The sequence below is a fragment of the Monodelphis domestica genome, chromosome X (assembly GCF_027887165.1).
Source record: "Monodelphis domestica isolate mMonDom1 chromosome X, mMonDom1.pri, whole genome shotgun sequence".
Lineage (NCBI taxonomy): Eukaryota > Metazoa > Chordata > Mammalia > Didelphimorphia > Didelphidae > Monodelphis > Monodelphis domestica.
The window spans coordinates 30,574,080-30,601,527 of NC_077235.1; the positions used below are offsets into that span (position 1 = coordinate 30,574,080).

The window sequence follows — 27,448 nt, forward strand, 5'->3', positions numbered from 1 at the left end:
GTCCTTTCTCATTTTTAAAATATTTACATAATTTTCAATGATAGAGAGTTTTTTCCCAGTTCTATCATTTCTTACATCCACTGCTCTTATTTCTAACCTCTAGATTCAAGCATAGTAAGTGGTATAGCTTAGACATGACAGTCCTTCAAATGTGAAAATACAATGTAATCTGGCTCTTCTTTTCCTCCTTTTTCCAGAGCCCAATCCTTCACATCTCCAGATTAAACATCCATACTTTCTATACTCGATTTTGATTTCTAATATCTTCCACATCATAGTCCTTCTTTAAATACAATCTACTTTTTAAATGTTTTTCCCAAATAGTTATTAGAATTGAAAACAGTTACGTTACCTGTCCATGCCAAAGTTCAGCAGAACTGTCAGTTATTGAGGGCACTATTTATCTTATACTGTACAATTGGGGTTATCATAACATCTCATCAGCTCATGCTCTGCCTTGATGAGTCATATTAATTTATTTTCTTTTTTGAGAATAATTTGTTCACATAGTGGTGGCATCATTGACAGAGACAAGTTACCAACAAATGGTATTCAACAAAGACTGCATACTTAACATCTCAGAATTCACAGAAAATGAAGACAATAAAGAATTTCATTTTCTTATTCTTGGATATTTTAAAAAATAAGACCATTTGGCTTGGTAAGTCAAAATGTCTCCTTAACATCTCTTAGGAGTCCTTGAAAACTTCACTAATAGAGATAATGTCATGAGATGATTCTGATTATAAGGCATCAAACAAGGAATACAAACAACCGGGAGGTGTATTCCAAAGGAATTTACATATTGGTGGATATCTGACATAGAATGTTATTTCTCCAATTGATGAGGTGCTGTAGAAATTTCCGTTGTTGGATGTCATTGTACTTATTGCATAAAACCTTAGAATATTGTAAACCTCTTAAATGAGACTTAGAATTACTCAAATTATCAGTCTATCCAACCTACCCAGGAAAAGCAGAGTTGAAATTTTTTGTCCAATCTGTGAAGCACAGTTAGATGAACAGTCTAAAGTGTGGGTCCATTATTAACATATCTTGAGCAGATACCTATTGACAATGAACTGGATTTTTTTGCCTTTCTATCTCAGGTGATTAGCACAATGCCTGATACATATTGTAGACACTTAATAATTTTTTTAACTTGACTTATATTTTCTGGTAAATTTAAGTTATGAGTCACTCTGTAGACACTTTGAGTATACTACATCATCCTTCCAACAAAAAAATTACCCTGATAAATGTAAATAAGGGATATCAGGGAAGAAACAATTTTTCCTTTCCTTTCCTCTCCTGTTCTGTCCTGTCCACTAAAATAGATGTTGGCAATACTATGGATATAGCTCATAGATTTTTATTAAACTTTTGGTTTTTTTAAAAACTTCATATAATTTTTGTGAGCAGTAGACATATATTAGTAATGAAAGCAGATATATTCAAAACTAATTTGATGTCCAGACCAGAAAAATCATTGCTAATGTTTTAGAATCATTATGTCAGAAAATTTTCGGGGGGGGGGGTACCTCATCACCTCTTTTTGGCTCTGGACTGTTAACATTCTTATCAATAATTGGGATAAATGCATAGTTGATATTCTAATCTAATTCACAGATTAAACAGAACTGAGACAGATAGTTAATAACTGAGTCAAGACCCAAAAGGATTTTCTGAGGATAAAGCACTAGTCTTAATCATTAGATGAAATTCAGTAGAGATGAATGTTAGTAGATAAATGAACTCTATGAATACAAGATGGTCATAAGCATGCATAGATATCAGTCATTTTGAGAAAAATCTATACTTTTTGTGAATTGCTAGTCAAGTATCTGATTTTTTTTTTTAAGGTAACGCAGTAAGAGCTTTTGAAAGATAGCTAACTTCTAGGCATAGGGAGGTATTGACTTCTCCTGTACTCTGACCTTGTCAGACTTTACTTAGAATATTGCATTGACTAATGGGTGCCACATTTTCAGGTAAACATTAATAAGCTAGAGAGTATTCATTGCAAGGCCACCAAGATGATGATAGACCTAGAATCCAGTACATGTGAGGATTGGTTGAAGGAATTGGGTATGTTTTCCCTTTAAAGTAGGGATTCTTATGAAATAATAAGATTTCTGCATGTATTTGAAGGTCTGTAATATGATGAGGCAAATAAATTTTTTTGTTTTTCCCTCTGAGAGCAGAAACAAACTAGGTGGAAGTTGTATTAGGTCATATTTAAACTAAATGGCAGTGAAAACTTCTTATGAATTGCAGCTGTCCAAAAACAGAATACGTTGCTTCAGGAGGTTGTGAGTTCCTTCTCTTTGGATGTCTTCCATGTGTGGCTGGATAAACATGTAAGGCATATTTTAGAGGGGATTCCTTTGGCATGTAGATTGTATCAGATAACTTCTGAAGTTTATTTCAATTCTAAAATGATGTGATTCCCCCATTCCTTTGAATTTACTTGGTTCAATCCAATTGCTTTTTTCATTTTTTCTCTTTTATGTTCCTTCTATACCTTTTATAAGCATCTTGAGGTGTAGCATGTTAGGACCCAGCTATGATGGGCCTTCACTTCATGTAGAAAAATTTAATGACTTTTGCAAATCTCTTCCATTTTTCTTTTTTTAGTTATTACTTGAATCCCCTTGGCATCATGTTGCTTAGTTGGGTATCTTGCCACATTTTTTAAAGCTGCTTTTTTCTCATTACTGCTTCTCTGCTTTATTAGAAAATAATCATTATATTTATCCATCATCTTTTGAAAGATTTGCAGATTATTTTTATTATAGTTGTTTTTGCCTTTCATAACCATCTCTTTCCATTAGGCTAGTTAAGTTAAATTTTTCCTGAATAAGATATTTTCTGGACTCCTATTCTTTTGTTGTGATGATTTATATCAATTAAATTTCTAGCTGAAAATTTTCCATTTAGTGTCAATGTCAGTTCGGTTATATTCCATTTTTAGTAACATTTAAATAATTCAAAGTTCAGTCATTTTAATTGAACTACTACATATATTTTTCTGTTACTTTTTTTCTTGTTACACATGTCTGATATCACTTATGATCTGCAGTTTGACTGGGTACAGACAGCTGGCTCATATTACTTCTAGACTACCGCATATTACCATAAAGAATTAAATGGATTGTATTTTAACAAGGAAATATTTGTTATTGATAGGGGTATTATCATTGAGAAAGGGCTTAAGAAAATAATATGCCTTTTGTGGCTGTGGATTTTTGCTGAAACTGTGTCATGCAATGTTGCAAGGGAATGTATTTTAGAAACCAGCACCAGTCAAATCTCAGTTCATTGTGTGCAATTGGTATCAGAAAAGGAAATTCTCTGCAGAGATACATGCTAAAAAAAAGTTTGTTATGAGAAAGTCCTGTTTCTGAAGGTCTACGTATCCAAATGATTGTTGCCCTTCTAAGCAAGATGTATACTAGCTCTCCTTTGATGCTTGGTTTTTCTTGTCCGATCAGATAGAAGCAGAAAAGAAACATAACAAGATTTCACACAAAAGGTCCTCAAGGGAGCCTTAAAGCACAAAAATGAGTGCTTGCTATGACTTTTGGAGAAACTATTATTGATAATTACCTGTGGTTTCTCTTTATAAGCTTTATTCAAGGGGATTTAAATTAAAACATCTTTTTCATTTTTGGTCAAATGAAAACTTCATACACTGGTATACAAATTGCAAAAAGCAACTTGCTTTCCAACCTTACTTTAGATAGTTTTGGGGGTATTGTGAACTCCATCCCACCCCCAAAATGCTACCTGCCTCCCAGATAATAGTATAGAGTCTCTTAGTACTAAGCTACACTTGTGTTTCTTTCCCCTACCTCCCAGCTCCACTCCTTTTGAATGGACAGAGATGTTGAACAATTAATATTTCCTCTTTACCATGCTAAGGCCTGAAGGGAGAGTACAAGATCTATGAAATGAAAACTATTGAGAATAGGGAACATAAATCCTAATAAATGAAAGGTAGTGTAGAAAGTAGAATACTGGACTCAGAATCAGAAACAGCTTAGTTCATATCCTGTTCTAGACAACTGTGTGACCAGAGACAAAGTGCTTAACCTCTATTCTTCTGTCTCCTTGTATGTAAATGAGAGGATTTCATTTGGTGTCCTCTGAGATCTCTTCTTGTTCTGAGTCTCTGATCCTATGAAATACAAGAAATAACAGACAATATCTTAAATATAATTTTTTGATATACAGATGATGTTCAGATTCAAAGGCATATAAAATTGGTAGGAGAATCAACAACAAAATCAAACATTGTTTCTTTTTTTTTAATTTTATAATATTTTATTTGATCATTTATGCATTATTCATTAAAGACAAAGATCATTTTCTTTTCCTCCCCCCCACCCCCCGTAGCCGACGTGTGATTTCACTGGGTATCACGTGTTCTTGATTCAAACCCATTGCCATGTTGTTAATATTTGCATTAGAGTGTTCATTTAGAGTCTCTCCTCTGTCATGTCCCCTCAACACGGTCGTCAGGTGGTTGCTTTTCCTCGGTGTTTCTACTCCCACAGTTTGTCCTCTGCTTATGAATAGTGTTTTTTCTCCTAGATCCCTGCAGATTGTTCAGGGACATTACACCGCCACTAATGGAGAAGTCCATTACGTTAGATTGTACCACAGTGTATCAGTCTCTGTGTACAATGTTCTCCTGGTTCTGCTCCTCTCGCTCTGCATCACTTCCTGGAGGTCGTTCCAGTCTCCATGGAATTCCTCCACTTTATTATTCCTTTTTGCACAATAGTATTCCATCACCAACAAATACCACAATGTGTTCAGCCATTCCCCAATTGATGGGCATCCCCTCATTTTCCAATTTTTGGCCACCACAAAGAGCGCAGCTATGAATATTCTTGTACAAGTCTTTTTCCTTATTATCTCTTTGGGGTACAAACCCAGCAGTGCTATAGCTGGATCAAAGGGTAGACATCCTTTTGTCGCCCTTTGGGCATAGTTCCAAATTGCCCTCCAGAATGGTTGGATCAGTTCACAACTCCACCAGCAATGAATTAATGTCCCTACTTTGCCACATCCCCTCCAGCATTCATTACTTTCCTTTGCTGTCATGTTAGCCAATCTGCTAGGTGTGAGGTGATACCTCAGAGTTGTTTTGATTTGCATCTCTCTGATTATAAGAGATGTGGAGCACTTCTTCTTGTGCTTATTAATAGTTTTGATTTCTTTATCTGAAAACTGCCTATCCATGTCCCTTGCCCATTTATCAATTGGAGAATGGCTTGATTTTTTGTACAATTGATTTAGCTCTTTATAAATTTGAGTAATTAAACCTTTGTCAGAGGTTTCTATGAAGATTTTTTCCCAATTTGTTGTTTTCCTTCTGATTATAGTTACATTGGTTTTATTTGTATAAAAGCTTTTTAATTTGATGTAGTTGAAATTATTTATTTTACATTTTGTGATTCTTTCTATGTCTTGCTTGGTTTTAAAGTCTTTCCCCTCCCAAAGGTCTGACATGTATACTATTCTGTGTTTACCCAATTTACTTATGGTTTCCTTCTTTATGTTTAAGTCATTCACCCATTTTGAATTTATCTTGGTGTAGGGTGTGAGGTGTTGATCTATTCCTAGTCTCTCCCACACTGTCTTCCAATTTTCCCAGCGGTTTTTATCGAATAGTGGATTTTTGTCCCAAAAGCTGGGATCTTTGGGTTTATCGTATACTGTCTTGCTGAGGTCGCTTTCCCCCAGTCTATTCCACTGATCCTCCTTTCTGTCTCTTAGCCAGTACCAAATTGTTTTGATGACTGCTGCTTTGTAATATAGTTTGAGGTCTGGGACTGCAAGGCCCCCCTCATTTGTGTTTTTTTTTCATTATTTCCCTGGATATCCTTGATCTTTTGTTATTCCAAATGAACTTTGTTATGGTTTATTCTAAATCAGTAAAGAAAATTTTTGGGAGTTCCATGGGTACGGCACTAAATAGATAAATAAGTTTGGGTAGGATCGTCATTTTTATTATATTGGCTCGTCCTATCCATGAGCAGTTAATGTTTTTCCAATTGCTCAAGTCTAGTTTTAGTTGTGTGGCGAGTGTTTTGTAGTTGTGTTCATATAGTTCCTGTGTTTGTTTGGGGAGATAGATTCCTAGGTATTTTATTTTGTCTATGGTGATTTTGAATGGGATTTCTCTCTCTAGTTTTTGCTGCTGAGCTGTGTTGGAGATATATAGAAATGCTGATGACTTACGTGGGTTTATTTTGTATCCTGCAACTTTGCTAACCTTGTTGATTATTTTAATTAGCTTTTTGATTGAATCTCTAGGATTCTTTAAGTAGACCATCATGTCATCTGCAAAGAGTGATCACTTGGTCTCTCCTCATTGCCTATTTTGATGCCTTCAATTTCTTTTTCTTCTCTAATTGCTACTGCTAGTGTTTCTAGTACAATGTCAAATAGTAGAGGTGATAATGGGCATCCTTGTTTCACTCCTGATCTTATTGGGAATGCATCTAGTTTATCCCCATTGCAGATGATATTAGCTGATGGTTTTAGATATATACTGTTTATTATTTTTAGGAACGACCCTTCTATTCCTATGCTTTCTGGTTTTTTTAATAGGAATGGTTGTTGTATTTTATCAAAGGCTTTTTCTGCGTCTATTGAGATAATCATGTGGTTCTTGTTGGTTTGCTTGTTGATGTGGTCAATTATGTGGATGGTTTTCCTAATATTGAACAAACATTGTTTCTTAAACATTTTTAATAAAGGGGAAAATTAGGAAACATAAACGTTAGGGAAGATGAGGAAGACAATCAATGGTTTGCGGAGTGAGGGAAATGAATAGGAAAGGGAAACCAGACTCACTTTTTTGGGTTCTGATCTTTTCTACCACACCTCCTCCACTGTACTGGTTCCTGACTCCAATCATTTAATCAGTGAGCAAGCATTTTCAAAGCAGTACAAATTGCCTTTTATTTCCATGTTGCCATGCATTGATTGATTGGGCTTCTGAGCCTCAGTGTGAAACAGAGTGCCCTCCCTCGACATAGCAGAGTCCTGTAATATAGATGTAATGATTGAACTTTCAATTCATTTTTAAAAGCATTGTTCTCCCCTTTACTAACTGACATCAAGATGACATTTTTGTTCTCTTCCATTAAACATATTTAATCTGTCGACAATAAAGTCAGCATACTTTGACTGGAGTCTCATAACAATGGAGTTAAAAGTTATTCCTGATTAGCTAAATAAAACATAGAGACAAATTCTTCCACCAAACCTTTTCAGATTTACAAAATTAAAAGTTCAGAGTAGGATGAGATGTGAGTTCCTGACGTTGTAATATAAGAAAGTTGAGGCAAAATGTTTTTAAAGTATCAGGGAACAATGAGAAAGTACTTATTAGCTGCTAGACCCTTTCTCAGGTTTTATCCTTCTTGATCTTTATGCAATATTTTACATTATACTAACCACTGCCTCTTTCAGGATAAATTATCTCTTCTCTTTTCATACTGCTGCTTTCTCTTGGTTCTCTTCTCTTCCTCTTAGTTATCTTTGCTACAGCATTATCTGTGCCTCCTTTATGGGTGTGCATATAGCTCAGTACTCTAGCTTTTTCTTCTGTCATTTTTCCTTTAGACTCTCAAGTATTATAGCAGCCTTCAGGAGTTTCATTGTCCTCTATGATTTCCAGCTCTCTATTTCCAGTACTGTGTGACCCACTTTGCCAGTTCATTGTTCCAAAATATCTAATTAAGAACTCCATTTTCCTCCAAGCCCTCCTCTTCCAAACTTCTGCATTTTTGTCAAGAGTACAACTATTTTTTTCGTCACTCAGATTCAAAACCTTGGTGGAATGTAAACTCTTCACTTTCCCTCACTCCATATACCAATTTTTTTTTTTAAGGTCTTAATCTTTGTCCACCTACAACACCTCATATCTAGCCCTTCTCTTTGCTCACAGGAAGCATGTTAATTCAAGCCTTTATCTCCTCTTACTTCAGCTACCTTAATGACATTGTAATTTGTTTACCTTCCTCTAGGCTTTCCCCTCTCCAATCTCTTCTTCACATAGCTGCTAAAGTGATTTTCCGAAAGCTCAAATCTGACTGTGTTATTACCACTATTAGGAATCCATTGGCTCCCTTCATCTTCCTGGATAAAATATAAACAATTCTATCTCTCCACCTGTTTCCAACCTACTTTTTTAGGCTTTCTGCACATTAGTTCCCTCTACTTACACTGCAATCTAGCTAACTGGTCCTTGTTCTAAATCCTTATTCATTTAGTTTTCAGCTCATATATCCTTTCACATGAGATCTTTCCTGATTTCCCCCCTAGATGCTAGTGCTTTTTCATTAAAATAACTTTTTACCATATTTTGCTTCTACCTATTGGACCTGTCTGTTTTGTCTCCTTCAACTAGAATATAAGTTCCTTTATGGCAAGGGTTGTTGTTGCTTTTGTCTTTTTAGTCTACATTTTTAGCATAGAGCCTGGTACAGAATAGGTGCTTAGTAAATGCTTTAAATTTTTTTCTTTTTTTAAAAAAATATTTCTCAATTATATATATATTTCAATTCAACGTTCATTTAATTTTTCTCATAGTTATGTGATTCATGTTCTTTCCCTCCCCTTTTTCCTTCCCCCCTCCAAGAGCTGAGAAACAATTCCACTGGGTTATACATGTATTATCACTCAATACCTATTTCCATATTATTCATTTTTGTAATAATCTTTTAAACCCAAAACCCCATATCCAATACCCATATAAACAAGTGAAAAATCAAATGTTTTCCTTCTGCATTTAACATTCATTTTAAAATGTTTTGAATTCCAAATTCTCTCCTTTCCTCTCATCCATTGAGATGGCAAGCAATATATCAGTTTTACTAGTGAAGTCACACAAAACATTTCCACATTAATCATGTTTTGGAGGGAGGGCGGGAAGGAAGGAAGGAAGGAAGGAAGGAAAGAAGGAAAGAAAGAAAGAAAAGCATGCTTTAATCCCTACTTAGAGTTCATCAGTTCTCTTTCCAGAGATGAATTTTTCGTTTTCATCATTGATTCTTTGGAATTCCTATGGATCATTGTATTGATCAGTAGCTAAGTTTATCACAGTTGGAACATCATTGATAGCATTGCTATTTCTATGCACGATGATTCTCCCCTTTCTTTTCAATTCACTTTGCATCAGTTTATATAAGGCTTCTAAAGTTTTTCTTTCTCTCTTTTTTTAAACCCTTACCTTCCATATTCGAATCAGTACTATGTATTGGCCCCAATGCAGAAGAGTGGTAAGGGCTAGGCATTGGCCATTAAGTGACTTGCCCAGGGTCACACAGCTGTGAAGTGTTTGAGGTCAGATTTGAACCTAGGACCTCCTGTCTCTAGGCCTGGTTCTCAATCCACTGAGCCACCCAGCTGCCCCCTTCTTAAGTTTTTCTAAAACCATTCCCTTCCTCATTTCTTAAAGCACAGTAGTACCTAATTATATACCAAGCTTTGTTCTAGCATTCTCCAGTTTTTTGAGTATCCTCTCATTTTCCATGTTTTTGTCACCATAAAAAGAGCTTCTATTAATATTTTTCTTTATATAGGTCCTTTTCATTTTTCTTTGGTCTCTTTGAGGAATAGAGGTATTTGTGGTATTACTCCCTCAAAGGGTATTCCCAGTTTTATAGCTCTTTTGGCATAGTTCCAGAGTGTTCTCCATCTTGCTTAGACAAGTTCATATAACTATCAAGAACACATTAGTGAGGGGAAAACTAGGTGGCTCAGTGGATAGAAATCCAGGTCCTGAGATAGAGCATCCTCAGTTCTAATCTAGTCTCAGACACTTTCTAGCTGTGTGACTTTGGGAAAGTCACTCAATCCTCATCACCTAGGTATTACTGCTCTTCTGCCTTAGAACCAATTTATAGTATTCATTCTCAGATGTGAGGGTTTAAAAAAAAAAAACCAAAACAGTACATGAGTGTATGTCATTTTCTTTTTCTCTCATATTAGCCAATCAGGTTTGTGTAAAGTGGTACCTCAAAGTTTTAATTTGCATTTCTCTAATCAATAGTGATTTAGAGCATTTTTTTATGTGCTGATAGCATTGGTTTCTTCTGAGAACTGCTCATTCATGTCATTTGCCTGTTTATCGATTAGGGAATGGCTCTTTTAATAAAAAACTTATTGATTTTTTTTTAAATTTGGTTGATTTCGAACATTATTCCCTGGTTACAAAAAAATCATTTTCTATTCCTCCTTCCCCTCCCCTCCCCTCCCGTAGCTGAGACACAATTCCACTGGGTATTGCATGTATCCTTGACCAGAATCCATTTCCATATTGTTGGTATTTGCACTAGCATGTTCATTCAGAGTCTACATCCCCAATCATATCCCCCTCGTCCCAGGTAATCAAGTAGTTGTTTTTTGTTTGGTGTTTTTTACTCCCACAGTTTTTCCTCTGAATATGGATAGTGTTTTTACTCCTATAACCCTCTGGGTTGTTCAGGATCACTGCATTGCCACTAATGGAGAAGTCCATTCCATTCAGTTGTACCACAGTGTATTGGTCTCTGTGTACAATGTTCTCCTGGTTCTGTTCCTTTCACTCTGCATCACTTCCAGTTCCCATGGAATTCCTCCACTTTGTTATTTCTTTGAGCACAATAGTATTCCATCACCAACATATACCACAATTTGTTCAGCCATTCCCCAACTGAAGAGCATCCCCTCATTTTCCAATTTTTTGCCACCACAAAGAGCGAGACTTTTGTACAAGTCTTTTTGCTTATTATCTCTTTGGGGTACAAACTTAGCAATCCAATGTCTGGATCAAAGGGCAGACGGTCTTTTATCGCTTTTTGGGCATAGTTCCAAATAGCCCTCCAGAATGGTTGGATCAGTTCACAACTCCACCAGCAATGAATTAATGTCCTACATCCACTCCAGCATTCAATACTTTCCTTTGCTGTCATGATAGCCAATCTGCTATGTGTGAGGTGATACCTCAGAGTTGTTTTGATTTGCATCTCTCTGATTATAAGTGATTTAGAACACTTTTTCATGTTCTTATTAATGGTTTTGATTTCTTTGACTGAAAATTGCCTATTCATGTCCCTTGCCCATTTGTCAATTGGAGAATGGCTTGATGTTTTTGTACAATTGATTTAGCTCTTTGTAAATTTGAGTAATTAGACCTTTGTCAGAGGTTTTTGTTATGAAGATTGTTTCCCAATTTGTTGCTTTCCTTCTAATTTTAGTTACATTGGTTTTGTTTGTAGAAAAACTTTTTAATTTTGTGTAGTCAAAATTATTTATTTTAAATTTTGTGACTCTTAGGCTTGCTTGGTTTTAAAATTTTTCCCTTCCCAAAGGTCTCACATGTATACTATTCTGTGTTCACCTGATTTACTTATAGTTTTCTTCTTAATGTTCAAGTCATTAACCCATTCTGAGTTTATCTTGGTGTAGGGTATGAGGTATTGATCCAAACCTAATCTCTCTCACACTGTCTTCCAATTTTCCCAGCAATTTTTATCAAAAAGTGGATTTTTGTCCCAAAAGCTGGCATCTCTTGTCATAGACTGTCTCTTAGCCAGTACCAAATTGTTTTGATGACCACTGCCTTATAGTATAGTTTGAGATCTCATACTGCAAAGCCACCTTATTAATGTTCCCATTTGTGCTAAAATTGTACCTAGTCAAATTGAAATTTTTCTTTTAAAATTTTGAAGAAAATGTAAAAAAATAAAAATTTCCAGCTTTTTTTTTTACATTAATGAACTTTCTGAGAGCGCCTTTTCTCCAGGTATTTAATAAAACCATCATTTTAGTTTTTTTCCCTTTAACTTTGCAGATAGCAATCCTTCATCATGTTATTATCCTGAGTTATTCTTGTCCTCTTTCTTCCATGAATTCTCCATAGTGGATTAACTAAGGTATTGAATACCTTACTTTCGGGTCTTTGAATATTTGTGTACTTTTGTGCCTTGTTTCTACTTTCTATGTGTTTTCCATCTTGTTATCTACCTATGAAATCACAAATTACTCAACATTTGGGGAGCCCAGACTCCTAGAGGCTTTATGGATGAAAACTCCTTCAGTTTTACCAGAGCGCCGCAGGTAGAGGGAGGAGGGTAAATTTTTCTTCTGTTTCCTCCAATGGCCGTTTCATGAGAGGTACTGGACCAGCAGAAGACTAGTGAATGTTTCCAGTCAGGAGGAGAAACACATACCTGAAGTCAGACACAGATGTAGGAAAATAATCACCCCAGGTAGGTGGCACCTTCAGAGAATATGACCTTCATGGCAGAGAGAATATCAGCTGTTGAAGCAAGAAAATTGTAAACTCTGAGAGCACAGTTGAACTAAATCCATTCTGTAGAGACATTGTACTCAAGGAGAGCTACATGAAAATCCTACAAAGTAAAAGGACTTCCAGGACTTGCAGTACCAGGAGTTTTGAGTTATCTTTTGTCACATGTGTATATTACATGTGTGCCTCACTGCCATTTTAATTTATATTTCAACACTTTCCATTGATACTGTGTATATATGTGGGAGGGTGTGCCCCAGCAATCTGGGGGTAATACTTATTACTATTCCATCTTAGTATATGCTTTTAGCCTTTACTAAAACGAATTAATTTACTGTCTGAATGTTAATGTGAAGCACATTAATGAGCAATCCTGAACTGTGGTAGTCTTTTCTCTGGAGGCACAACTTGTGAGTACCACTTGAGGGAATAATCCAGAATGGTCCTCATGGGTAGAAGGAGCAGATTCATCATTCACTTAGTTTGCCCTACGTAGATTAGGTTGATCTCTTCAGCAAATGCAGATCTTAATGTGTAACAACAATGTGTGTGGCAATCTAAAACCTACCATTATCTTGGGCCCTTACTAAAAGAATCACAGCTTCCAGGGATTAGGATGAGACAGTTCCTCTGTTCTGTGCCTTAGTCATCCCTCATGCAATATTTTGTTTAGTTCTGAATGCCACAGTTTAAGAAGGACATTGACCCACTGGAGATCATCAAAACAGAACAAAGATTTTTGAAGAATCTTTAGTCTATTTTGTATAAGTATCAACTGAAGTAACTAGGGATGTATTTAGCTTGGAGAAAAGAAACCTTGGGGGACGGCAGTAGCAAACTTCAAACTTTTTGAAGAGTCATCATGTGAAACAGGGATTATACTTATTCTTCTTTCCTCCAAAAGGCAGAATGAGAAATTATTGATTGGAGTTAAAAAGAGCAGAATTTAGGTTTGATGTCTGGGAAAATGACCTAATAATGAGAATTGCTCAGAATGGAATGGGCTTCCTTTCACTTAACATCTTCACACAGTTGCTGAGTGAGCAATTGTCAGTTGTTTTAGTGAGGTTTCCTTTATGGTTTGAGTGGGGCTAGGTATTTGCTAAGATCTCTACCAAAGTGCAAATTCTTTTATTCATCCTAGTGTCTTGAGGTCAGATAAATCAGCATAATGCCATCTACAAACAGAAAGAAGATAAGGATAAACATTTGTATAACCTATGATTTGACATATGTTATCTTACTTTCGTCTTTCAGTTATCTTGAGATTTAGAACTTGGGACCTTAGACATAAAATGGCATGTTCGCAATCAAAGAATAAACATCAGAGGCAGTTTGTGATACCAGGTCTTCCCGGTTTTCTCTAGTACTATCCATTGTACAATGATTCTCCAAAAGTCACGTCTTAAAGACCTTATCTATAAAAAGGAATCTATCTCATTTTAATCTTGTTCATGGATGATAGACACTTTTGCGATGATGTCTCCTTGTTTTAGATTTCACATTTGTAATGAGAATTATTAAACAAAGTTATTTTTTGTATTTACATCTCTTGAATCTCATTGGAGCAAAAAACTATCTAAATCCTTGTATGATCTTCATGGAGGATATCTATTATTTATTCTGCTGATTCTAATGCTATTTTGTAATCAATAGGTTTGTGTATTGGAAGTTTGTTTTCTGTGGGAAACGTGCCTGTTTAGTTTTCATATTTTTGCCAAAGATATTCTTGATATGTATAAAGATTTTAAAGAGTTGAAAAAGTAGGCAGATGAATCATTGGTTAATGACATTTTCTTATTCACCTTTTATTCCTTTTTGGTATTTTCACTCACTATAATATTTTACATCCTTTTTGTATCTTTTCTATTTAGATAAATCTTGAAAACCAATCACTTTTAATTGAAAATTATTTTGCCTTCAACACAGACTTCCTCTAACTATTTGGTCAGGTCCACTGTATTTCTTGAGTGCAATTTATACTTCAACAGATCACACATTTAATACCGAAGTATTAAGAGTTAAAAGTATCTAATATTAATAAGTAGAATAAAAATTAGAAATAATTTCCATAATGTTCTCTCTTTAGAAATATTGGCATTTTTGTAACTCCATTTAATGTGAGTCTTATGGAAATGGAATTTATGAAGTAAAAGAAGTTTTTTTTCACATAGGAATTATTCTCTTTTAAAAAAGAACACTCCAATTTTTAACATTTAACCAGTAACATTTAATTAATCCATTGAGAAATATGCATTTGTAATTGCACTTGGAAATTATTTCAAATGGGAAAATTTTTTTTAGATTTTTTTTTTTTTAATTCTTACCTTTTGTTGTCAGGTGTTGGTAATAGCAGTGAAGGTGGAAGAGGGAAAGCAGGAGCAAAACTTTTCCAGGACTTCCAGATGTTAAGCAGAATCTGGACTCACCCCTGGTGTTTGCAGCTGGATTATATAAGCAAAGAAAACAAGGTAAATCAATTAAATTGAAATTTTTATTATTATCTCTGTGGAAAGCTTAGAATAAACGATGCCAAATACTAGGTAGACTTCTTATTTATTAGCAGTCCTATTGTTGAATAACTCAGTTATTTTTCCTGCTATTTCTAGTGGGCCTATTTATATATGCACAGTGTGCGCACAAAGTTATATAGGTTATAGTCATTCTCGGTCACCGAGAGACTACTACTATTTATATATGCGGTGTAATTATGACCATTTAAAATAATGGTTCATTTCATTGAGCCTTGTATTTTTTAAAATACATTTTTATTTATTTTGTTAAATTTTTCCAAATTACACTTAAAATTTTTTTAATATTAATTTAAAAAAAATTTACATTCCAAATTCTGTCCCTTCTTCCTTTTCCCCTTTCCCTGGGAAGGCAAGCAATAGGATATCAATCATACAGTTGACGTTGAGCTTTGTATTCTTTAAAATACAGCAAACTCCTATCTTGAAATTTTTAGTCTAGTTTAGGTTACTTAATTAAAATCTAAAAATATTAATTTTTTTCCCTAGGGATATTTTGATGAAGACAGTATGGATGAATTTATAGCTTCAGATTCTGATGAAACCTCAATGAGTTTAAGCTCCGACGATTATACTAAGTAAATGGAACTTTTTCCCCATGAACTATATAAAATCTTTCATAATTTATTTCCTTTCATCATATTTTTATGTGGTTATAAGAAAGTAAATTTTTTTCAAATCTGTTATTTTGCTTATTGACAAGGGAACTTTCACCATATTGTCTCATAAGTCACAAATAAATGGTTACTGTATTTCGTCTAACCACTTTAATTTTCTGTTATTTAGGAAAAAGAAGTCAAAGGGAAAGAAAGGGAAAAAGGATTCTAGCTCAAGTGACAGTTGCAGTGATAATGATGTAGAAGTGATCAAAGTATGGAATTCAAGGTCACGAGGAGGTGGAGATGGAAGTGTGGAGGAAATACCCAATATCTCTGCAGTTTCTTTTAAACAGGAAGAAAGTGAGTTTGGTGAATAAATGTCATTTCACATGGAACATTGTCTCAGAAATACTTACCTTAATGTTTTGTTCAACTGAATTATCTTTGTGGTTCACCAAACTGAAATTGATCCAGAATTGCTATTCCCCTACCATTTTATTTGTCATAAGACAACCCTAAATTATTGAGTTCCCTGACTTAGCCCAAAACTGAAGCTTTCTGTACTCCATCCCAGTTGCACCCATTATTCAGTCCTTGAGTAGTTTTTGCTTTTTTATTTCTTCTGAGTGTCATAGAGCTCAAGTCAACAATACTCTGAACTTGGCTGCAGGCCAGCAAACACCATTTCCCTCCTTCTGAGAGTGGAGTAGGGTCAACCCAAATCTCAGATGAGAATCTTCTCTATAGGAAGTGGGCACGATATTTGCCCCTACCCACCTAGTATGGGATGGAGGAAGGAAGAAAACCCTTTACTCAAGAGAAGGAAAGGTATAGGGGAATGGTATGGCAGCAAGGGTCCTGACAGATAATGAAAATTTAGCTAGAAAAAAATACTGCCTAGGGTTGTTTGTTGTTGTTGTTTTTTGTTTGGTGGGGAGCGGTGGCATGAGATGGGACTGAGGGTTCTGGTGCTGCTTTTTTTACATCCAGCATTTCTTAAGATTAAAGCTATAGTAACTAAAGCCCAAGACTCTGTGGCTCATCGTCCTCTGATTCAGGTTGTAACCTTTGCTGATTTTTCTCATGGGAGAAATAAGATGAAAAACAGAGGAGGGGCCTAAATTTAGCTGGTCTCATTTTATTTTCTTTCTCTCAATAGATACAGTATGATTTTTTTCATAACTATCTTTTTTTCTATTATATCTCCCCTATCTTCTTGTAGATGCCATGAGAGAAAATTGCTTTACAGTTTTCTACTTCCTAACTAGATAGAAAAATGAAGTTTATCATTTCTACTTCATTCAATACAAGTTTAAATGGTGATTATAAGTAACTGATATTGCAAAACTTCTAAGTTAGAAGGCCCATGTCGTCTGACTATGTGAGGCAAAAAATTATCCCCTATACAACATTCTCAAACAGTTGTCATCTTTCCTTCAATAAAGACCTAGAATTAGGAAGAGGTGCCATATTTAATGAAAATTTATTGATTAAGATGGTAAAAAAAAACAGGGGGCAGCTGGGTTGCTCAGTGGATTGAGAGTCAGGTCTAGAGATGGGAGGTCCTGGGTTCAAATTTCCTTCCCAGCTCTGTGACCCTGGTTCAAGTTACTTGACCCCCATTCCCTAGCCCTTACCACTCTTCTGCCTTGGCGCCAATACACAGTATTGACTCCAATACGGAAGGTAAGGGTTTAAAGAAAAAAAGATGGTAAAAAATGGGAAGACCTGCGTTCAAATCTGGCCTCAGACACTTCTTAGCTTTGTGACCCTGGGCAAGTCATGTAACTCCACTTGCCTAGCCCTTCCTACTCTTCTGTCTTAGAATTGATGCTGAAACAAAAGGTAATTACTTACCCTTGTCTCCCTATACCCACCAAAAATATCATTTAGCTCAAGGCCAAGCACAGATACCTGTACTTTGCCCCATTATACATCATTCTCCAAGATGATCCTGAGGTAACTAGGTGGATAGAATACTGGCCCTAGAGTCATGAATATCTGAATAGCTGTATGACCCTGGGTACGCCTCTGTTTTTCTTAATCCACTAGAGAAGGAAATGGCTAACCACTGTAGTGTCTTTGCCAAGAAAACCCCATATGAGTCAAGAAGAGTCAAACATGGCTAAATAGCAACAACCCATGGTTGTTGTGAGGATCAAATGAGGTAGAATTCATTCATTTTTTAAACGGGCAATTAGTGTCTACTGTGTGCTAGGCAGTTTTCTTTTTAACTATTGTCTTCCTGTCAAACACCAAACGACTAAGAGAAGTCTTTGGATGTTTCCTGAGTCGAGTGATTTGCCAGGGGTTACACAGCTAATGCATGTTAAATGTGGAGTTAAATCATTCACCAGGTTCTGAACCACCTTAATATATTGTTGTCTAAACCATGCCTTTTCTTTAAGGCTATGGAAGAGATTTTATTAATCATGGGATCATGGATTTAGACCTATAAGTATCCTTGGTGGTTATCTAGTCTGGCCATTTTCTGTTCACAAATATAGGACAGAAGCTTAAGATAGTTAGATTCAGACCCAAGTCCTTTAACTCCAAATTTCTTCTAAAAAAATTAAAGGAGGTTAGTCTGGGACAATTTGTTCGTTGAGGTGAATAACTGCTTCCTTTCCACATAACATGTCCTGGAAGTTATTTAATGTATTCCTTAAAATTGAATAAAACAAATTGTCAATGTTTCCTATCTCTCTTTTAGTAAAAGCTATAGACTGTCAAGTCCTCTTTTTATTGAAGTGTGTGAACTTTTGCTTTAATCTTTCCTTTCCTTTTTCTCTTATGATTTTCCTATTGCAGAATTCAACTTGTTTTAGGGAAAAGGTGGCTACACTTTTTCATGAGGGGGTATCAGTTTTCAATGGCTCTTGTAATAGCCTCAGTTCTCACTATTGATGTGTATGTTCTTTGGACTGTCTTATCTGAAGGAATTGGCATTAAAGAAGAAACAAGGGCATTGCCCCCTCAAAAGCTGAAGAAAGTGTCTTTCTCTTCAGGTAAAACAGCTTCCTCTTCCAACCCAAGCAGCCCAGCTCCAGACTGGTACAAAGACTTTGTGACTGATGCTGATGCTGAGGTCTTAGAACATTCGGGCAAAATGGTGCTTCTCTTTGAAATTCTGCGCATGGCAGAGGAACTTGGAGACAAAGTGTAAGTTCTTTCCTAAAGTGATTTTTGTAAATAACTATTGCCATAAGTTTTGCAGCTGATGTGACAGTATCTTTTACTTCTCACCTTTCAGAAGGTAAGACAAACTTTATTTAAAACATTGATGAAATGTTTTCTTACTGTGAGGCAGGGGTGGCCAAGTGGATTTTCTCAAGCTGTTCACTCTTACTGTCTGTGGTAGCCCTACCTCTGTTTGCCCCTGCAGTAGTTCAGATTCAGGTAGACTGGGCTTCTCCTGTCGCATACCTTACCTCTCGTCTGTGCTTGGAATGGGAAAGAGCCCCATGGATTTCTTCAGAAGATCCTTTAAAGCCTCCCTCACCACCTTGGGCATGGTGGAAAATCAAGATACATATATTTCTCATGCTTTCTCATTTTTCTCTTTCCTCTGCTTATTTCAGAGTTTATCACCTTATTTCTTTTTCACCTGGGTATCATAGGTACCATATACCCCATTCAAATTGTTAGGCTTATAGTTGAAAGACAATTGAAGATTCGTCTAACTTAGCTTCCCAACTGAAAGAAGAATTTTTCTCCAGCATCCCTGACAGCCCTTCAGCATTTGCTCAATTGCTTCCATTGATACAAATTTCACTATTCATGAGCTATTTCATTGTTTAGAAGTTGATTGATTGATAGGAAATTCCTTATATTGATTGTCCCTTAAACCCTCCTCCAGTAACTTTCTCCCTGTGGTCTTAGTTTTGCCTTCTGAAGCAATGCAGCCTGTTTGTGTACTCTTTCCACATGTTAGTTTTTCAATTATTTCATAGCCTCGTTAGTATCTTCAAGTTGAAAGGGACCTCAGGCATCATGTGATTAAGACCCCCTCATCCTTCTCTTATTCTTCTTTTCTGCAGTAAATGTCCTCAAGCTTTCATCTTAAATAGTTTTCTTAATATTTCTTATCTAATCTAGGTTTCAGATCTTTCACTTTCTCAGATTTGTTAGTAAAACTCTCAAAACGTTCTTTCCAGGTTAACCAGTATTCTGGATATTTTTAATACTATTATTTCTCATAATACAGCCAGAGATTACATTATATATGTATAATTTTTTTTAGGTCATGCCAAAGTTGTGATCAACCAAAACATTAGGAACTTTTCTACAAGAATTGCTGTCAGATTCAAATTCACTCTTCCTTCTTATCTCCAGCTTGTTCTACCTTAACTGTAGGACTTTGATTCTGATTTCTTTTTATTTTTTTTTTTACTCTCAAACCAGCATTATATATAACCTGGTGAGATCATTTTGGAATTTGATTCTGTTACCTAGTTCAATATGCAAATTAGATAGAAATGCCTTCTATGTCTTCCTGGTAGTCATTCTTAGAACAAAAAAAAAGGTTTTAAGAGCTAAGATTAACAATCTCAGTATTGCCCCTTAAGCCACCTGTAAATGGAGAAAGTTGACAGAGAATAACAGTTCATCATCAGCTGCTTCCTGGCCCACTTAAGTACACTTGCCAACCTCTTCACTGAGACTCCCTCACCTCTTTCACAGCAAGGATTATCTGACCTTGTTCACTCCCCAGAGCTAGCTTGGATCTCTGCCTGATTAGGATCAGGCCTTTTCCAAGATGTTGTCTTAAATTCCAGATCAGCTTCGATCAGGCAGTTAGCATTTTTATGTGATTGTGTAAGCTCCTCAAAGTCTTCAACATGAATTTTATATGTTTCTCTCTACCACTTAGCCTATTGCTCAGGGTACATAATAGATACTCTGTAATAAATGTTGAATTACATTGAATTAAAGTTATGGTGCTGAACAATAGAATTAAATATGTAAGAGATTAAGGGGTATGAGCACAGCTCTTGTAGGTGCCTCAAAATTTACAGTTAATTTTGAAAAATTATAAAGCTCTTTCTGCAACTGTATACCAATACCCTTTATATAACACAGTTCCCCTGGCCCGTTGGTTTCTAGGGCCACAAGCCAAACATGCATGTCATGTCTTGCCAACTGGTAGTCTACTTTCCCCTTTGTTCAACTGGGACATTAAACAAGTAGAATACATGTTCCTGTGAAATCTTTGGATTCCAAACAAAGCTCACTTTCCCTTTGCCTCCCCCAAACACTCCAAGTGGGATAGAGAGTCCAGAGCTTTGCAGGCATGTTTGGAATTAAATGACGTGGTTATTTTCTTCTGTGTTTGTCATTTTAAATATTAGTAATTTTAGTAGGAAGCATTTATATCTCTTTATATTTTTTAGTCTCGTTTTTAGCCAATCTCTCATATCATTGGACTTGATTGAAGATTTTCTTGAATTGGCTAGTAGGGAGAAATCAGATGATAAAGATAAGCCTCTTATTTATAAAGGTGAGTTAGTTTTTCTATATTTTAAATTCGGAGTGGGATCATTGGATGCCTGTTGTTTTGTTTTTAATGGAGTTCAGACGTTCATACCCAATGATTATTTTAGTTATCTATCTCCTTCCCCATTAATAATTTCTTCTTCAGAGTATCCTCTCAACTTAATCAACAATTTGAAAATTTTATCCAAATTATTAAAATACCTCAGAATGTTACAGATATATATTTAATTTTCTTATTTGATCATTTAAAATTTTGGCTGGATATAATAAATACTTGAGCATTAGGAATTTATAATATAATTGCTGCCGGGGAAGAGAGTGTTTCTCCTAGAGGGCTTTGGATCTTAAATACTTTTGTTATGTTGATAAAAGTGATCACATTGATTACCCAGGACCAGAAAATAGCATTTTTTGACCATAGAAATTATATGCTAGACACTACTGTCTTATGACCTTGTCTGTTTGGGTATTTACGTCGTACCATTTTTACCAGTGGTATCAAAACTCAAAATAAAAAGGGGGTCCACTAATCTATACATTAGGGTGCCTGTTGGCACATGTTGACCTAGAAAATCCCATAATAATATTATCTATGTTATATTGTATTTGTATTTCTTTTGTTAAATATTTCCCAATTATATTTCAATCTGGTTTTGGCAGCACTCAGAAATATTATGAGCTGTGTGTCTGACTCATCTGGTTTACACTTTTAATTTATTATGGCCTGTTTTAAAAAATTACTTGTTATTGTCATTGGCCATGCTTCGTATTCGTTGAGCAAATATTTATAAGGAATGGCTGCTATAGTAGTGCCTTGTATAGTGTGCTTCATTATATGTTGTAAATATAGGTGAAATCTGTCTTCATAAACAGGTAAAATGAATTTACTGTAAGTGGGGGTTTGGAACAGCAGTGATTGATTCATTCTTTTGATATACAATAGATCAGGTGTCAGCAAGCTTGTGACCCCAAGTTCTGTTTTACCCCCTTGGCTATGCAATCCTGGCAGATTAATGTAACAGACAGGCAGGTGCAAAATGGAGAAAGGATGGAGGCAAATAAAATTGAGAATGAGAGTATTATGTGCTGTCATAAACAGTTGCCTCAAGTGCCTTATTTTGCCTCTTGGACTAGTCATGCTTCTTTTCATAGGATAGTTAAAAGACAAATTAGCTTTTATTTTCTAATATATGACTTTAATGTTGTCACTCAGATTTTTTTCTATTGGAATAGCTCTTATTTTTCCCTGCCTCTGTTTCCTTTTTAAAAAATGATCATTTTATGCAACAGTAAGACCTATTAAACTTGCATTTAAAGCTATTAATACAATATAATGAATTTCTACACTGAATATATGTTATCAGATTATTTCTTATAATTTGCCCAGCCACACCTTAATGTCTCAAAATTTTTCTATATTTTGTTTATAATGTTTCAGGTTTCTTTAGTTTGACAAATAAAAATAGTGTTCTTTTTGATTAGGTAGGTATTAGTTTTTGCCTCCTGGGGAGAAGGGAGGGATTTACTGACCTAATACAATGTGCTACACTTGGCTTTGCCGTATATATGTTTTCTGCTAGTCTTGATTCATTTCATTATGTACTTTAAATCACTGTGTTCTAAAGCCTCTTTCTGCCTTCTTTACCATTTCATGTAAATTTTCCTACATATCTTTATAGCCCTCATTTATCATTCATAATGGCACTACAGTGTTCCATTATGCTTATGGCCATTTTATTTCACCATTCTCCACTAGTTTTATGTGTGTGCGCGCGCGCGCGCACACACACACACACACACACACACCTCTTATTTTTGAACTGATAGTATGTTCTTTGATAACTCACTTAGAATATCTTCCCAGTAATAGGGTTATTGGGCTCAAAAGGTATGGCTCTTATTGATCCTATTGCAATCTTTAATCTACAGATTTAATCATAACACTCTTTATAGCAGTGTTATGATTATTGAGTCGAGGTTTATAAAGCACTATGAATTTGCACAAAAGGTATAATGTACAAAGTAGTATATTAACTAATCCTTTTGCACTGCTGTCATATTTCAATGTATAACATAGGAAGATATTCATTACATGCATTGCAGGAAATAGTGACACTCCACTTTTTGATAATTTTTCTTACTTAAAATATGTAATCAAAGATGAGATCTTCATCCTCTTTTTTTTTCTTCCATCTTTGGTATGTTCAGACTACCTTTAAGTTTTCTGAAAGTAAATATTTTACGGTGTAACTTAAATGTGTTTTTTTCTCTCTCAAATTTACAAATCTCTGAACTTCTTTACATTCCTTATATTGTGTGTGGGAAACTACTCTCTTCTTTCCTAGGTGAATGTCATCTCTTATTTTTTTCTGCATACTTAAAGTACTTTGGATATTGTAAAACTGTAGTGATAGGTCCCTGCAATTTTCCTTCTAGGGCCACCAGTGTGATCGATGAGTCATTAATGAGAACATGAAGTATTCAGATAGTGCTTAGGAGCTTGATTAGATTCACTTATAAATTGAGTAGACTTTGCTTATTTTATTTACCTTTCTTCCACAAATGTGCCAGAAAAATCTTTCAGGAAATATGATATTATTGGATGGAACAATGGTGCCTAAGCCTCAAACCTGAAAGACTTAATTCTGCATTAAGTTATATGGTAGTTAAGACTGAAACCTTTACTTTAATACATATATATTGTAGTGGATGTCATAAGATGTATCAATAGAAAGATATTTTAATATAAATGCATGGAAGGGATACAAAGTCTTATGAGATCAGTTCATATAGGGACCACTTTCAGCTGAAAGATAGGGATTGATGTAGTCTTGAGAAAAGATAGCATTTAAACTGGGTTGCATGGCAGTAGTTGGTTGGCGGATATGAAAAGATTGCAGATCCTAGGCAAAGAGATAGGTTGGAGAGAATGGAATGTGTGTAGAAGCCAACATGTGAGCATTTTTCGATGGAGAGTAGAGTGTGTAATATAATTATAATTATAATATAATATATAATATAAATAATAATTTGTGATCTGAGAATTCAGTGGGATTACAAAGCATTCTGGAAAGTGAGCAAGGACTTCTGGGAACTGGAGTCCTGGATTCAAGTCTCCATTTTTACACAGTAGGAATCATGGTCTACTGGAGAAGGAGCTCAGTTCTGTGGTGTTAAAAATCAAGTGGAGAGGGAGCTGAAGAGGGGTTTTGAGAAGTCTGGAAGAATGGGCTGGAGCCAGATTTTATAAATGTTGAATAATATAGCCATGATGTAGACATGTTTAGGGAAAATGTCACCTGTGAAGTTTTGGTGATGTTGGACTCAGCTGTCAGCTGAGAACAGTGGTGAAGAAACTGTGCTTTACTGATAACTACAATCAAATTTAACCCTTATCTTGTCAGTGTTTTCAGGTAAACCAAACTAGAAAGAAAAATGGGTCTGAGGGTGACAGGCAGAGTTTGGAGTTTTCAAACCAATGATACCTCCAGGAAGGATGAACAAGTCAAGTCCATAGTAGAAATCAAATAAAGAAATACTGTATTTTCCTCATTCAAAGTGTCAAGATCCATGTTATGACTCTTGCAGAGTAGTAGAAACAACCAAGAATTTCACATGGTTATTAGACTAGGAAATGGATTCTGGGAAGAACTAAGAATTTTATCAAAGTTGTCAGTTATAACACATATCTTTCTCAGGCTAGAACTGTAAGTAACTTTGTCTAGCTGCCATTCTCCCACATCTACTCAACACAAAGATAGTGGGGGGAAAAAAACTGGGCTCTGTAGGTCTCTTTTGCCAACCAGAAAAATAAAGAATTTAGATGATAGTTAAATTAGCATAAATTTTTTAATTTCTTTTAATTCCATAGCACAATTCTCTTTTAAAAATTCCAACCCTTATTTTTCTGAACTGCCTGAAAGAGGGCGTTTTCTCACATAAAAAGGGGGAAATCACTATCCCCATAAAAGTATCAATTAATAGTGACAGTTGTAAAGATCAAAATTTTGGGGAAACTGAGGCAGGTAGAAATTAGTTTCCCTCTGCAAGGAGTATTATATTTTTAAGAATTTGTTAAAGATTAAGGATTAAGGAAAATTCAGAATAAGAAAGCACATGTCTAGGCCCAGAGAGGCCTAGACAACCTCATTTACATCATGAAAGACTCTGCTGGGAAGCAGAAGTAGGACAAAAGAGCTCAGTAGGCCGAGAACTCCTTTAAATAATAATTTGTGATCTGAGAATTCAGTGGGATTACAAAGCATTCTGGAAAGTGAGCAAGGACTTCTGGGAACTGGAGTCCTGGATTCAAGTCTCCATTTTTACACAGTAGGAATCATGGTCTACTGGAGAAGGAGCTCAGTTCTGTGGTGTTAAAAATCAAGTGGAGAGGGAGCTGAAGATTCCTGGGATCTTTGTTGTTTTCCCAGTTCTGTTTTTGGATTTACACATAGAAAATTAGACTTTCACAAAGAGCCCTATGATGTATGTACTTACATAAGCAGCCTTCTGTTCCTGGAATGCACTCCCACCTCATCTTTACCTTCCCAATCATTCTCTTCAAGTCACAACTCCTTGAACTCTTCATTGATTTCACTCCCCCATGGTGCTAATGCTTGTTTCCCTGCTTCTAATTATCTTCTCTTTGCTGATCTGTGTCCATGTTGCATTTTCCTCATAGAATATAAAATCTTGGAGGGCAGTCAGCTTTTGATCTCTGAATTTGTAGCACCTAGAGCATTTCATTGCACATAATAAATAGGTGTTTAAACTTTTTTTAGATTGAGTATTGTAGGAAGATGAGAGATTATAAAAATGCTTTAAAGAGTATTCCAAGCAAAGGCATTGATGTGTGTGTGTGTGTGTGTGTGTGTGTGTGTGTGTGTGTGTGTGTGTGTGTGTGTTTTAATGCTTTATTGGTCATTAATTGATTTAAATCCCACTATTTAACAGTAGGTGGGGGGGGGTTATACTTTGCATGAATAAATAGTAAATAACTCATCACACTAAGCTTTGCTACTTTGATGGTACAATGGAGTTTGTTTTGTTTAAATAAACCTTGACTTCTAAGGGGGAAGGAAGGGATTAGATGAAGAGTAATTTCTTCCCCCACCCCTTGGACAAGAAATAACTATAGCCTAATTAAACTCAAATAGTTGTTATGAATTCTAAGTGCCACATGATTAAGACTTTGATTTTGGGGGGCAGTTGAGTAGCTCAGTGGATTGAGAGCCAGGCCAAGAGAAGGGAGGTCCTGGGTTCAAATGTGGCTCAGACACTTTTCACCTGTGTGACCCTGGGGGGTAGTCACTTAACCCCCATTGCTTACTCCTGACCACTCTTCTGCCTTGGAACCAATATATAGTATTAATTCCAAGACAGAAAGTAAGGGTTTAAAAAAAACACCACACTTTGATTTTTAACAATTCTCTTTCTATCATTTCCTTAAGCATGAACATCTGTTGGTGTTTTCATTTACAGTAACTAGAAATATGCAGACGGGTGAAGATCAGTTAGAGAATTCCGATTAGTGCTAGCCATAATGCCCAAATATTAAATGTACAACTTTTTTTAAAATTACCTTTAGTGCTTAACTTAAATAAACTTGACAAATGACTTTTTTTAGAAACATGCTTGAACATCCACCCAACAGCCCAAGAAAATAAAGGCAATAGAGTTTTGGAAATGCTAACTGCATATCCTACTCTTATGCCTTCAGGCTTAAGAGATCATTAGTTGAAATCTGGGGTCAGGAGTCTTGAGTTCAAACTCTGCATTAGATAGTTGCTAGCTGTGTGACCCTGGGCAAGTTATTTAACCTGTTTGTCTCAGTTTCCATATTTGTAAAATGGAGATGATAATAGTATATACTTCCTAGGGTTGTAATTTGCATTAAATGGGATAATAATTCATAAATCACTTCATTAACCTTAAAGTATTATAGAAGTGTTAGGTGTCATTATCATTAATAGGCATCCTTTTAGGCAGAAAATCTTTTTTTTATCGTGATTTGAAAATTCCACGAGGTTTGTTTTTTTGTTGTTTTTTTTTAATGGCATGTAGTCATTATAGGGTTGGTTTGGTTTTGTGGCAATTTGGAGTAAAGTTAGGGATAATTTTAAAAGTATATCAAAGTTCAGTTTGAAATGTGGGGAGTGGGAGGCTTCGTACCTTTAGATAAAAGAAAATCCTGGAAAATGCACAGGAAGGTTATTTGAAAACCTCGGTGTTTAAAATCTGATCAAGTTTGACTGGATTTAGCACTTTGCAGGTTTTCCATGTTAATGAGAAGAGAAAATGCAACATGAAACAATAGATAGTCTCTGCTTATATAAAGACTAATGCTTCGCCTACTAAAGAAAGCCCTTTCCAGTGTCACTTCACTCTCAAGAACTTCCAGGCCTCCACTAGTTCCAGGATATAGATTGTCTTATGGCCTGTGAAGAGCTGTTCCTCCCTTTTTTATAGCCCCTTCTGACTCCCTGACCCACAGTCATGATTCTGAT

At 35.5% G+C, this 27,448-nt stretch overlaps 1 protein-coding gene across 1 annotated transcript in view; it reads left to right on the plus strand.

Moving 5' to 3' along the window:
* Nucleotides 1-27,448, plus strand: part of ATRX (ATRX chromatin remodeler) — a gene marked incomplete in the record, with an annotated part of 191,522 nt that overhangs the window by 116,830 nt on the left and 47,244 nt on the right. The window contains 5 exon segments of the mRNA XM_056809652.1: nt 14,657-14,787; nt 15,337-15,425; nt 15,634-15,806; nt 18,455-18,608; nt 20,840-20,946. Of these exon segments, the coding sequence (XP_056665630.1) occupies nt 14,657-14,787; nt 15,337-15,425; nt 15,634-15,806; nt 18,455-18,608; nt 20,840-20,946 (654 nt within the window).